This window comes from Theropithecus gelada, chromosome 11 (genome assembly GCF_003255815.1).
Source record: "Theropithecus gelada isolate Dixy chromosome 11, Tgel_1.0, whole genome shotgun sequence".
Taxonomy (NCBI): domain Eukaryota; kingdom Metazoa; phylum Chordata; class Mammalia; order Primates; family Cercopithecidae; genus Theropithecus; species Theropithecus gelada.
This window is the reverse complement of record NC_037679.1, coordinates 117,882,679-117,896,173: the sequence shown is the minus strand read 5'-3', so window position 1 is coordinate 117,896,173 and position 13,495 is coordinate 117,882,679. Positions and strand designations below refer to the sequence as shown.

Genomic DNA, 13,495 nt, shown 5'->3' with positions numbered 1-13,495 from the left:
GGGGCTATGATTTATTGAGTGTGTATTCTGTGCTAAATAATACACTAGTTATTTTTCACATGGTACATAGTCCATTTTCAAAAAGCCTTACGAGTGGATGTTTTTCACCTTAAAGATAAGTAAGTTGAGATAGAGAAATTAAGTCTCAGTAAGTGACAGAATCAGTATTTTCATTCTGACTTGTCTGATTCTAAAGCCCTTATATTTTTCTACTGTCCTAATATTTTTAATAGCATATCTCCTGTACGTGAATGCATTTTTTCTTTTGAAACTTCTAACACTAAAAATAATATTATTCAGCAATGATTAGAGGCATTTTGGGGAACACATTTTAAATTTAAAAATCAGTGATCTATATGAAGGAAGTGTTGTGGCAGTTAGTAAATACTTCCCTGCCACCCATCTCACTGGTCTAGAATAAGAATGAATGATTTTGTAAACACTCTTTGTTGAACAAAAAATAACAGCTTTTTCAAGGTCAGATTAAGTTGTAAATACTACAAGAAAGTTTTTTAAATTAAATATTTTAACTTGACTTTATTTCTATAGAAATAATTTAATGAAAGGACAAGGAATTTTCTATTTAAACTATTTGCCACATATTTTTAACCTCTGGTAATATTCTGAATCAGACTCAAGTACAAAGAAAATGTTTAATTCTTGTTCAATTATCTAAGCTCATTTTCATGTAGGCTTTAGCTCATCAAAACAAAATATCCTCCTTTGGATTTTTTTTATTTTATTTAAGTATCCTAAGGATAAATAAGTCAGAATGATTCACATCTAAATCATTCATGGAGTTGTGAAAATATAATTGAAATATTTGAATATTCTCACCTTTTCTTTTACTACCTTGCAACTTTGTTATTATAACTAAATGACCAAATTGGGTAATTTGGAGAGATGAGGGAAAGAAAATTCTCAAATGTTTTAAGATTAACAGTGATTGTAAAATTTATTCAATCCATAATAAGCTTTAAACAAATATTAAACTTTCAGTCAGTTGCTCTGAGGTTAGCTTATAACCAATATTTCTACATTTTACAATAATCTTACTTTCAATAAAATGCAAATTTGTTTTAATGGCAATCATTTTTATATTGAGTCTATTTTTTGATGAAAGAAATCTTAGTTATTTCTCTTCTTTTAAACTGCCAACAGTATTTGCTATTCATAGATGGTCTGTCTTCAATAAGGTCTATCAGAGTGTAAAACTAGATGGGTATTTTTCTTTCCTCTAAAATGGAATGGTCTTTCATTATGCAGTGTTCTTAGGTGAATTCTCTTGTTTAAGAAGCCAGAATACAAGAGAGTGCTATATTAGTGTATTATTCTCACAACAAACAAGCACTGTTCTGTTGCTACCTGCTTGGCCATTGTTTCTGATTGTGTGTGCTTTGCAGTGGTATTTGGATGGTTTCCTGGCTCTCTGCTAGCACAAAAAGGCATTTCTGTTACAATGGCCCCTAACCACACAATGACGGCATTAAGGATTTATGTGGAGGTTTCATTATTTTCTCCTCTTTTGTTCCTTCCAGGATGTCTTCCAAGCGACCAGCCTCTCCGTATGGGGAAGCAGATGGAGAGGTAGCCATGGTGACAAGCAGACAGAAAGTGGAAGAAGAGGAGAGTGACGGGCTCCCAGCCTTTCACCTTCCCTTGCATGTGAGTTTTCCCAACAAGCCTCACTCTGAGGAATTTCAGCCAGTTTCTCTGCTGACGCAAGAGACTTGTGGCCATAGGACTCCCACTTCTCAGCACAATACAATGGTAGGTTTCTCATGGTTTATTGTGCCTACACTCACTTTTTGACCAGTCTACTCCTCTAATAGTTTGGCCTCAGTCCTTTGCTTTATAATTAACATCTACTTAATAAGCCATGCACAAGATTCACCCCTGGCATCTTAGAATTCTTTAAATTTGTTCCAATAAGCAGCATAAGATATGCTGTTTTCTGTGTCTTTTGTATTTTTCAAGACTTCTTGCATTTGAGACACTTGCAATTTAATTAGAGGGAAAAAACATACGAAATATAAAAATAATGTTAAACTAAGATATTTAAAATTATTCAGCCTGAAAATTTGGTGTCATCATTTTTCTAATAGAAGTTGTTTTTTTGTTTTTTTTTTTCTGATAGAGTTACAATGAACATAGTTTGAACATTTCCACCATGATAAATCAGTGTTTTACTATTTGTTGCTTTGCCAAGATTGGATTCTGTAATATTCCTTAACAGTACTTGGAATTTCATAGAAGAATATATTTCATGGAGAGTATAGTTTTCTAATATGACTGCACTAATTTCTAACTCAGGCCTATTCACACTGTTGTTTTGTTAATTCACTAATTGTTTTTTGCATCCTATTCTGGAATATGCAACTCTGGGTAAATCCTCTGACCTCTTATCTTGGGGTCTGGATCACTGTAGAAAATTAGGGGCTGGGCGCGGTGGCTCAAGCCTGTAATCCCAGCACTTTGGGAGGCCGAGACGGGCGGATCACAAGGTCAGGAGATCGAGACCACCCTGGCTAACACAGTGAAACCCCGTCTCTACTAAAAAAAAATACAAAAAAACTAGCCGGGCAAGGTGGCGGGCGCCTGTAGTCTCAGCTACTCAGGAGGCTGAGGCAGGAGAATGGCGTAAACCCAGGAGGCGGAGCTTGCAGTGAGCTGAGATCCGGCCACTGCACTCCAGCCTGGGCGACAGAGCGAGACTCCGTCTCAAAAAAAAAAAAAAAAAAAAAAAGAAAATTAGGAAACCAGGACTTCGTGGATGAGAGGAAAGAAGCCAGCATAGCATCTCTGGCTGCAGCTTAAACAGCACACACAAACACAAATAAGTCATTGTGGTCCTTCTTAGCAACTTAAATACATAGAATCATAACGTTAAGGAGGTGACAGGGCACTTACCTACCATTAAAGGCACCCTCACCTTTTCAACATGGCTGCTTGGGTGGATGTCACATTTTTGTGATCATTCCACCTTTTCTACTTTACGGATGTTAGTGTTGTTAATTTGAACCTGAATTACACCAACAAAAATATATTTTACCTTACATTCTTATACCTTTAAAGACAGCTCTGATTCTGCTAAATCTTATTTTTCCTCCAGGAAATTATTGCGTGTCATAAATATGCTTAGAACTGAAATATGTCCACTTGTTCATGATTTTGAATTACTGCATGTGGAATTAAATCAAGAAGAAGAATCAGATATCTTCTGAGAGCTGTGTAATAGATTAATACTTTGATTTTCATATTAGATTTAAATATTCCCATTCAACATTTCAGCCTCATAGGTCAAGATTTCTTTGGGCATTTGACAATGCCAACATTTTTCCACCAAGAATAATGTTTTAGGCTGGGCCTGGTGGCTCACACCTGTAATCCCAGCACTTTGGGAGGCCAAGGCGAGTAGGTCACTTGAGGTCAGGAGTTCAAAACTAGCTGGCCAAAATAGTGAAACCCCATCTCCACTAAAAATACAAGGATTAGCTGGGCATGGTGACACGTGCCTGTAATCCCAGCTACGCAGGAAGTTGAGGCAGGAGAATCGCTTGAACCCAGGAGGCGGCGGCTGCAGTAAGCAGAGATCGTACCGCTACACTCGAGCCTGGTGACAGAGTGAGACTCCATCTCAATAATAATAATAGTAATATTTTAGCTAACTCATATGTCAGACATACAGAACTAGTGTTTTTAGCATTCCTCATGGTGTAATAACTCATTTAACCTTCACAGTAATTGAGTGAGGTATTATTATTAATTCTGTTTTACAGATGAGAAAACTGAGGCAATGAGAGATTAAATAACTTGTTCAGATCAGCTAATTCATGGAAGGACCAGGGTTTAACCAAGCAGTCTGTCTTTGGAGTCCATGCTTACAAACATTATGCATGCTGCTTCTTCACAAGAGCACAGGCATATTTTATATTCTGATTATCTATTTCTTTGCAAGTTAAATCTTACTGCGCATCATTCCTCCCTCTCCTTTTTACTATGAGCTTACATAAGTTATGTACGATGATCAAACTTTTTATCTTCCTCTTACAAAGGTTAAACTGGGGAAAGGGGAAAATGGGTAGTACACAGGTCAGTAGGGTAAGGAAGTCAGACATTCCATTTGGCATGACATCACTCCTTGTGCCTTTTTCACATTTAATGCTTTCATCACTGTCCTCTTTCAGAAAATATCTAATTGGGAATAGTGTGATAGTACCATACACACAAATATATACATTTGAAGAGATGAATATAGATAATTATGACTAGAAGAATACCAAAAAGATAAAGGGAAGATGATTTTAAGTATAAAGGATGGGTATGAGGAAAGTATATTAAATTGATATATAATGTAGTTTCATGAGGGGATGCTGTGATGCAGATAGTTAATACAAATGAAACCATTCCTTTTTTTTTTGAGACAGTCTCACCCTGTGGCCAGGCCGCAGTGCAGTGGCGCAATCTCAGCTCGCTGCAATCTCCACCTCCCAGGTTTAAGCAATTCTCCTGCCTCAGCCTCCCAAGTAGCTGGGCTTACAGGCACCTGCCACCAAGCCCAGCTAATTTTTATATTTTTAGTAGAGACAGGGTTTCACCATGTTGGCCAGGATGGTCTTGATCCACTGACCTCGTGACCCACCCACCTCGGCCTCCCAAAGTGCTAGGATTACAGGACTGAGCCACCGCACCTGGCCAAAACCATTGCATTTTTAATGGAGAATTCAGTCTAACTAAAAAATGATGAACTGCCTACGCTGTACCATGTTTTATGCGTGGCACTGTGGAAATTGATTTGAGTAAGATACAAACTTCTTTCCTCGATGAACTTCATCTAAAGCAGAAGTTCTCTTTAATTTTTTATTTTTTTAAGAGACAGGTTTACGCAGGCTGTATTGCAGTGGTGCTCACTGTAGCCTCGAACTCCTGGGCTCTAAAGCACAATTTCTTAACTGGGGTCTATAGATCTCCTAAAAAAAAGTTGAGAATTTTTCTATATGTGAGCATATCAGAGTAGCACTGTGATTTCCGCTGGATTCTTAAGTAGATCTGTAACCTAAAAGGTTAAGATCTGTTATTCTAGAAGTTAGTACAGTTTGGATACAAATGATTGTTTTAGTGGTATCAGCACTTATACTTTTCTGTTATATTTTTAATTAGTTTCCAAATTTGTTTCTGCTCTGCTGCATACGTTTCTTGATTGCAGCTGTTTTTTCTGTCTTGAGTAGGTAGTTGGAAGAGTTACCTATATGGTCTCAAGCATTCAACCTCTTTCCAAACTTACTTTCAACTTCCACAAGACTTGTTTTCCTGATAAATGACTTGGATTGTTTACGTCACTTTTGAAACTAATGTGTGCTCTGTTGCACATAGGATTTAGTCCAAAACACCTTTTCTTAGCAAAAGAAAAATCTCTGTAGACTAGCATCAAACTGTGGCTTCAGTGTCTTCTATTAACACATCCTACTATGGACACAATGCCCTGGTGATGCCAAGCTTTTCACACATGTTCATGAACATACCAGATGGCCTTTGAATGGCACAGTTTTATTCTTTCTACTTGGAAAACTCTCTATTTTCATATGTTACCTTCCTGGTGAATTATGTTTCCTCCCACAAGACTCGGTTCAAAAAATTGCTTTTTCTTAGATGCTTTTACTGACCTCCCAAGGCAAAATGGTTACTGCATTATTATTTCATCCATGAGAATTATTTCTATATTTTCTCATGATCTACGTTATAACTTATTTATTGACATATCTGCCTTTTTATATACTGTATTCCTTTTTGAAGGCATAGTCATATATATGTATATTTATGTTTCTGGGATCTAACATATACTAGATATTCAGTTTATGATTATTGACTAAGTGAGTTTACATGGATAAGTAAATATGTTTTAGGCAGAGTAGTTAAAGACAGTAATTAATAGTGATTTCATTTTCTAGCAATTGTAGAACTAAAGTAGAATCTACTAATGTATAATATATCCAGAAAGCAGAAAGTCATGATATATTCAAATTGTCAAACTGATTAAGATTTATTTTACTCATGTATCAAAATTATTGAATATATTTGTAGTATTCTTCAATATAAATAATTTCTCTTTTTATTCTGGCTACCAGGCCATTGTCATATTCACAAAATAGGTTATTTTATTTCAGTAAGGAAATACATTCTCTCTTTTTTTCTATTCCATATCTTGGAAAACAGAATGCTTCATAGTCTTTATATCACAGAGTTCAATTTAAGAAAAAAAAAAAAGACAGTTTTTCATTGTGTATTTGTGTGTGACATTAATACTTCATTCTTAAATAAAGAAGAGAGATGCTGGGAGGTATATATTTTGTATTACCTGAATAGGTTAGCGACAAAATACAACTGTTGAGTAATCCCTGTAATGCTGGCTTGAAGTTATGGAGAAATGCTTTTAGTATAAAACTTAAGTTGGAAAGAGTTCTTGAGATAGAAGTTCTGTACACTTAATTACAATTCCCATATAAAGACTTGGAGGAATTAGAATGCTTTGTTCAGTTTCAGGTTATGCAAATGTTAAGGTTTGAAACTGAGTCAGATAAAGATGTAATTCTTCCTTTCTGAAATTGTGTTTATTGCCTCAGTATTTTGGAGAAATAAACTAAATGCCTAAAAGCGACTTCCAAACAACTGTAAGTGGTATAAATACTTAAAGTTCATTTATTCTTGGAATATTTCACTCAGTGTTCAGAGTGTATTACAGATGAGCTTTCTTAAGCACACTATGTACTTATACATATATTCATAAAATATTGTCAGATTTCTAATCAAGGTAAGATTGAGACAGACTGTTATAAATCTATGAAAAAGACTGATTCTGTTGGTTCCTTCTCTGAAGCTTTCATAATCTTGCCAAGCAATTAAGAGCAACATTTGATTCTCATATAATCTTCACAAAGTTGAAAGCAATGTGAAAGTCTGATTCTGACATTAGTGAAAAGGCAGTCCTGAGCTTTATTCTTATTGGTAGTTAAATCTCCAATGGTCTCCTTTATTGTTTTTCTTTTTTTTTTTTTTCAACTTGACTTTGGAGGCTGTTGCTTCAAAATTTTAGAGACAAGCAAGGATCACTGTAATTTTGGGGTGACTTTTAATAATAGTTTGGATATAGATGGATTTATTTGATGATGGAAAGGACTCTCCAGAGTGCATCCTCATGTCAATCAATATGAGAATTTGTGGGCACCAGAAAGGAATAGAGTACCTCTGAAGAGAAATCGAGTAGCAATATCAGAAGCAGCTGGGGTAACTCTATGGTGGCCATTTTGGTGCTCGTTTTCTGTCTGGTTGTATGCTACTTCTGTTGGTTAGGTTGTTGTTCCAGTGTCAAATGTGATGTGAAATGAAAGTCTTGACCACCTGTGGTTGTTGAATAATCAGTTGTCATTATTTAAATAAAAAGCATATTTTATCTTAGCCAAATTCTCTTTTGATTCCTTAAAATACTGGTGTGTTGAGTGAACAGTGTAATTATTATTATTATTATTATTATTATTATTATTATTATTATTATCGAGATGGAGTTCCACTCTTGTTGCCTAGGCTGGAGTGCAGTGGCACTATCTCGGCTCACTGCAACTTCCGCCTCCCACGTTCAAGTGATTCTCTGGCCTAAGCCTTGCGAGTAGCCAGGATTACAGGCACCCGCCACCATGCCAAACTAATTTTTGTGTTTTCAGTAGAGATGGAGTTTTGCCATGTTGGCCAGGCTGATCTCGAACTCCTGATCTCAGGTAATCCGCCCGCCTTGGCCTCCCAAACTGCTGGGATTACAGGTGTGAGTCACCATGCCCGGCCAATATTTTTATTTTAAAAAATAATTTAGGTTTTTCATTCTAGAGGTAGCTGAATTTTATTATGAAATAAATACTCTGTGTGTGTATTTTTTAACGTATGAAGATCTATTGGATTTGAAAGTGTGTTATTAGTATCTAATTTATTGTTTATACTGATGGCATTTTCTTGAAATTGTTAAAGAACTCTGAATATATAATCTCTTAGTTTGACTTTGTCATATATCTTAATGTTAATATGCTTAAACATTACACATATGCTGATTATCATAAAGCAACATTCACCGTGAGTCAGTTTTCTTCCTGAAGTCCATCAAAAGAAGAAAAAAGTATCTTTTTAAGTTGATCTTCTGTAGAGTTTGGAAATATACCTGAGATCCTAAGTATAACATTATAGCAAATCTCCGACATATGAAATCCAACCCTAAACACTGAAAGAATTCATTCAATGCCCATGATAGAGAGGCTTTTACTTGCTCAGGCTCACTGGCAGCTCCTGGGATGCTTTATTTACCCAAAATAATTTTAATTGCTGTATTATAGCTATGTCTTGAAATACTCTTTATATAAATTTTGCTTACAATCTAACAGTTAGTTATGTGTTTTCAATGTTTGACTAGGATGGTGTTATGCGTGTAATACTGTTCAGAAAATTTAACAAGGAAAAGAGAAAAATGCATGTGTTACTTAAAAATAAGTCACAGAATAGGGCCTTAATTACGGTATGGTAAAGATTTCTATTTTTATTTGGTGCTTTTTATAAGCTTTAAAATTTCTGGTTACCTTTGTACATCAAACTTAGCATAAGTTATTGTGATGCTATAATGCATATTGTCGTTAAACCAGTGTGGTTGTTGTGCCAGTTCTAATAATGAGAATTTCATTGTTTAGGGAGAGCATTCTCCTATACTCTAGACAAAAGTGTAATTACTTTTGAACGATGTGGAATGTGCTCAGTTTAATAGCATGGAGAATAGATTCAGAAACATTCAGATAAAGTAAGCTCGGAAGCCATATGTGCAGTGTGGCAGTATAAAATTATGATAGTAGGCAGTATAATTCTACACACACATACCCGATTTCACACAGTTTATCTATAAACTGTTGTTTCTGTAAGAGATAGGCTTGCTTATCTGAACAAGGCTAATTCAATTGAAACAAGGTAAAAATGCTGACAAGCATGTATTTGTTTTTTATGGTAAATTGATGTTTATCATACAATGAAATTACATTGTTACAAACAATATTCTGTAAATGTTGTCACAAAATACCACATGAAGCTGTTTATCTAGATATAATCCCAGGCTTGTGTTTAAGTGTAAGTGGTTCAATCATTATACTTGCATTGTTTTGGGAAATTACCCCCAGGGCTAGCAGGAATGGGGATGTGTGAAAAACAATCAGTTGGAGTCCATCAAAGCCACTGGATAAGTTGTGCAATAGATCATTTTGTCCTATTGCTATACAATTCCATTCAATCCAGTGGTGGGAGAAGGAGTCAAATGTTAAATTGAGAAAACTTTGATTCATTCATATGATGTCCACAGTATTTGAAGTACTTCTGTTGAGAGTAAAGTTAACTGGACCTTGAGAAATTAATGAGTATTCTCTCACATGAAAAAAAAAAAAGTGCTATGGGAGTTGTGAGATAGTTCAGGACACTTAATGAATGTCTACTATTATCCCCACACAGTGTAATGCAGTGATAGGGGGTAGGGGAACAAGCAAGTGCTTCCAGTGCCGTGGTAATAGGGGGAAATGTGTTAGCTTGAAAAGATTTGATCTAATGGAATCTAATGACTTTCATTTAACAGGGAGTGCTGCAGAAAGATTCAACTCAAATATATACAACGAATAGTTATCAGTGGAGGTATAGAAATGAATAAAAACTAGTATCTTCCCTCATGTAGTTTTTTTGTGTATATGTAGTATGAAGGTAAGAGAAGCACAAAATCACTGTAATGTAATATAAAATATTAGAACCCTGATACAGGAGCCTCACAGTTGAAAAGTTTCTCATTTGTGGTGATCAAAATAAATTAACTTGAAATTGTTTCCACTGAAAATAATTACTTGACATCTAGATACACACACACACACACACACACACACACACACACCACACACTGGACCAATTACCATTAAGTCAAGGTCTTTACTTTGTACTGGAATATAGTTTTGCTTTTGCCATACAGATTTCTTTTCCAACAGAATTAACTCAGGAAAAATAAAAAAGGATGTTAAAAAAAAGGGAAAAAATTGACCACAAAATATACTATGAAGCCTTTAATGTAAAATGTAGAAAAGTTAGGAAAATATGCACCTCATGTTAACAGGGATAAAAACAACTACTTTAGATATTGAAGTTTTAAATGTTTCCTTTCTTTATCTGGGTGACCACCTTGAATGCAGTGGAGAGAATGATGAAATACTTGGCTGGGATACTGGAAATAGCAAGGACACTAAGAAGCAATGCTGTAGACTTGCATGAATGCTGATCTTGATTTTGTGGCATGGATAGGTGGTCATCTTTATCTCATTTGTTATTCTCAGACATGCATTAAGAAAGGATTACTTATATTTAGAAGTTAAAAATAATTAGAAGTTTCTTTGCAATCCCACTTTATTATAGACATTTTGTTTTCAATTCTTCATCTTTCCTTTGATTATTTTCCTCCTTTGCTTCTCTTTTTCCTCTTTCTTTCAATTTGCCTCTATCAGAAAACATTCTTAATAGATCTTCTTGTGAATCTCAATAGAGCCATTATTGGAAAGGAAGACAGGGTAGGAGAATCAGCACCATTGTGCTCTGATATATACTTCCTTCCTCTTATATGTTGCCTCTTGGGGCTTTGCCAGACCTTCCTGCAGTCAGTCTAGGTTTCTCTTACTGCATATGATTAATAAAGATCTGTTGTTTTATGATTAAGTTTTAACTCGTTTTTTAGTAACAGAAACTATGTAGTGAGTTCTTCACAAAACTATGTGGTATATTCAATTTATTCTGACATTGTATTATTTTACTTCTCTTTGGTGATCCAGTGTTGATAATAAATGGTGGTTTTATTTTCAGTGCCCATACTTAGCTAAACAACTCTTGAAACCCTGTATTGTTTCCCAAATTTTGTTTCGAAATCTTACCTAAGTAAATTCAAATATCTGTGAACTTATGCTTTAGCAGATACTGGTGTTCTTTATGTGCCTGTTACTAACTTTCACTTCAAGTTATTTGACAGCATGTGTCACTATTTCCAATCAGTTTTTGATTTAACTAAAATCTTTTTTTCTTCAAATTTATTTCTTTTTTAATTTTGAGATTTTATAGAGATTAGTAAAAACTTTAAGAAATAGGGAAGGAGATCATTTATAAAACTGAAAAGTAATCTTAACGTTAGTGTCACTGTATAGACTCAATATAAGTGATAATACCAGTGCATTTGTCATTATTTTTTATTACACTTTCAAATGACAGCCACTTAACAGAATCCAAAAAAGAAAAAAAAAAAAAAAATCTTGCAGTGTTGGTGCCTGTTTCTAGAAACTAGAGTGAAATCTGTAACACCTGGTAACTCATTTGTCCATGGAAACTCAAATGTATCAAATAATGCTTACACCATATTTCTTCTTGGCCACATCAGTTAGATTCAACTACCTATTGTACTTAAAAAGGGATCTTTGTATAACAACCTATTTAAAAAATACAACCATTAACACTTCATTTGGATCTTAAGAAAGTCGAGTCTTAAAAATAATATAAGGGAGTATAGTATTGGATTTTCTTTTTTCACATATTTTGACAATAATATATTCATATGGCTTACTCTTAATAGTATATACAAGGACAAATACTTGGACTTTGAGGTGATAAATTAGAAATATTAAAATGATTCAATAGTAAAGAAAATCTTACAGAATGATGAGTGGGAGCATTTTCAAGAAAAAATGATTCCTTAAGGAATGCAATCAGAACTAAAAATGCTTGGGGCACCATTGGTGGTACATTGGGTAAATTAAAAGCATTCAGTGTATTTAAACCCTTTCCTTCTTTCACAAGCCTGAGATACTAATAATTTGTACTGGCATTAAAGCTGCCATTAAAACTCAATTCATGATAGAATTTTAGTATACTACCCATTTTAATCTTTTTTTTTTTTTTTTTTTGCCATTTTCTTCCTATTTCTTGTTTTGGAAAGCAATTTTTTTTTTTTACCGTATTTTACTAGAGAGAATGAGGGAACATTCTTTGGTGTTTGAAATGGGAAATAAATGTAAAGCTAACTTAAGGTGACAATTGTAAATGGCCCATTTGGTTACACATCTCCTTTGTGTGCAAAATGCTTTTTAAAATTTTCCCATAGACCATTTTTAGGAATGATCCATGTGAGCAGATGAGGTGTGATATAAGGAGAGCAGCCTTGGCCACCTCTGTGACACTGACATCACATGATAAAGGAAATGAACACAAGTGACTAGATTTTGTGTCTTATTTAGTCAAGGCTGCTTCCGTGGCAGCAGGGCAAACAATGTTATCATTATATAGAGAAGCAGTGTTTACTTCAGTGTCTCTTCCTAGCTCTTAAAAATCCAGCCTGTCTTGAGATAAAACAAGTAATCTTGTTTGTTGATATCCCTAAACTACAAAGTGATATTCGAAGGGTTAATAAAAACATTAAAATGGAGATAGGATATGAAAAAGATGATAGGGGTGTATAGCTCCAAATATAGCTTTATAAAATTATGTAAAAAATAGAAACTAGGTACCACGTGAAAATTCAAAACCTATTGTTAGTATAAGAAAAATAAGTTACTTTAATTTTAGCATACACTTACTGTACAAAGCTTTGTAACCACCTCTCCAGCCACTACTAGACCTTTCCCTCTGTGTAAACACACATCCTGGAGTAGGAGAGATTGCTAGGCTGTTATCAGTATTCATCTTCAGTCCTTGTGACAGTGGCCAGCATGCCTTGCACCACTAGGGACATGGAAGCTGGAGAACATGCTTGTGTATCTGAGATTCTGATTTCCCCAGGGTCATCAGTAGAACATAAAAAGCAACGTTGAAAGCTTTGTTGAGTATATCTTATAGCCAATCTTCAGTCTGATAGGTGCAACTTAAATATGGAAGATTTCAGTCAGTGCTCCTTAGAATAAGATATCTAATAATTAATAGCAATGCATAATATTTCAATGTTTTCTGGGTACCAGCCACCCTACATTGATTATCTCAGCCAATCCTCTGTTAATCCAGTGAGTTCAGCAACTACAGTTATACCCAGTTTACAGATGGAAAACATTCATAGTTAAAATGACTTACCTAATAAATAAATGATACAGTTTGGGTTCATGGTTTTATTTTTTTATTTATTTTTTTTTTTTTAATTTTTTTTTTTGAGACAGAGTCTCGCTCTGTCGCCCAGGCTGGAGTGCAGTGGCCGGATCTCAGCTCACTGCAAGCTCCACCTCCCGGGTTTACGCCATTCTCCTGCCTCAGCCTCCTGAGTAGCTGGGACTACAGGCGCCCGCCACCTCGCCCAGCTAAGTTTTCGTATTTTTTAGTAGAGACGGGCGGATCACGAGGTCAGGAGATCGAGACCATTCTCCTGACCTCGTGATCCGCCCGTCTCGGCCTCCCAAAGTGCTGGGATTACAGGCTTGAGCCACCG

At 35.2% G+C, this 13,495-nt stretch overlaps 1 protein-coding gene across 5 annotated transcripts in view; it reads left to right on the top strand.

The window, feature by feature from the left end:
- Nucleotides 1–13,495, top strand: part of SOX5 (SRY-box 5) — a 1,043,232-nt gene that overhangs the window by 668,797 nt on the left and 360,940 nt on the right. For 4 of the 5 annotated variants that reach the window (XM_025402765.1, XM_025402767.1, XM_025402764.1 and 1 more), the window contains one exon: nt 1,539–1,770. In XM_025402765.1, the coding sequence (XP_025258550.1) occupies nt 1,540–1,770 (231 nt within the window). In that variant the 5' untranslated portion in view covers nt 1,539. The remainder of the gene's footprint in view (nt 1–1,538; nt 1,771–13,495) is intronic. The other variant, XM_025402766.1, reaches the window with a different exon arrangement.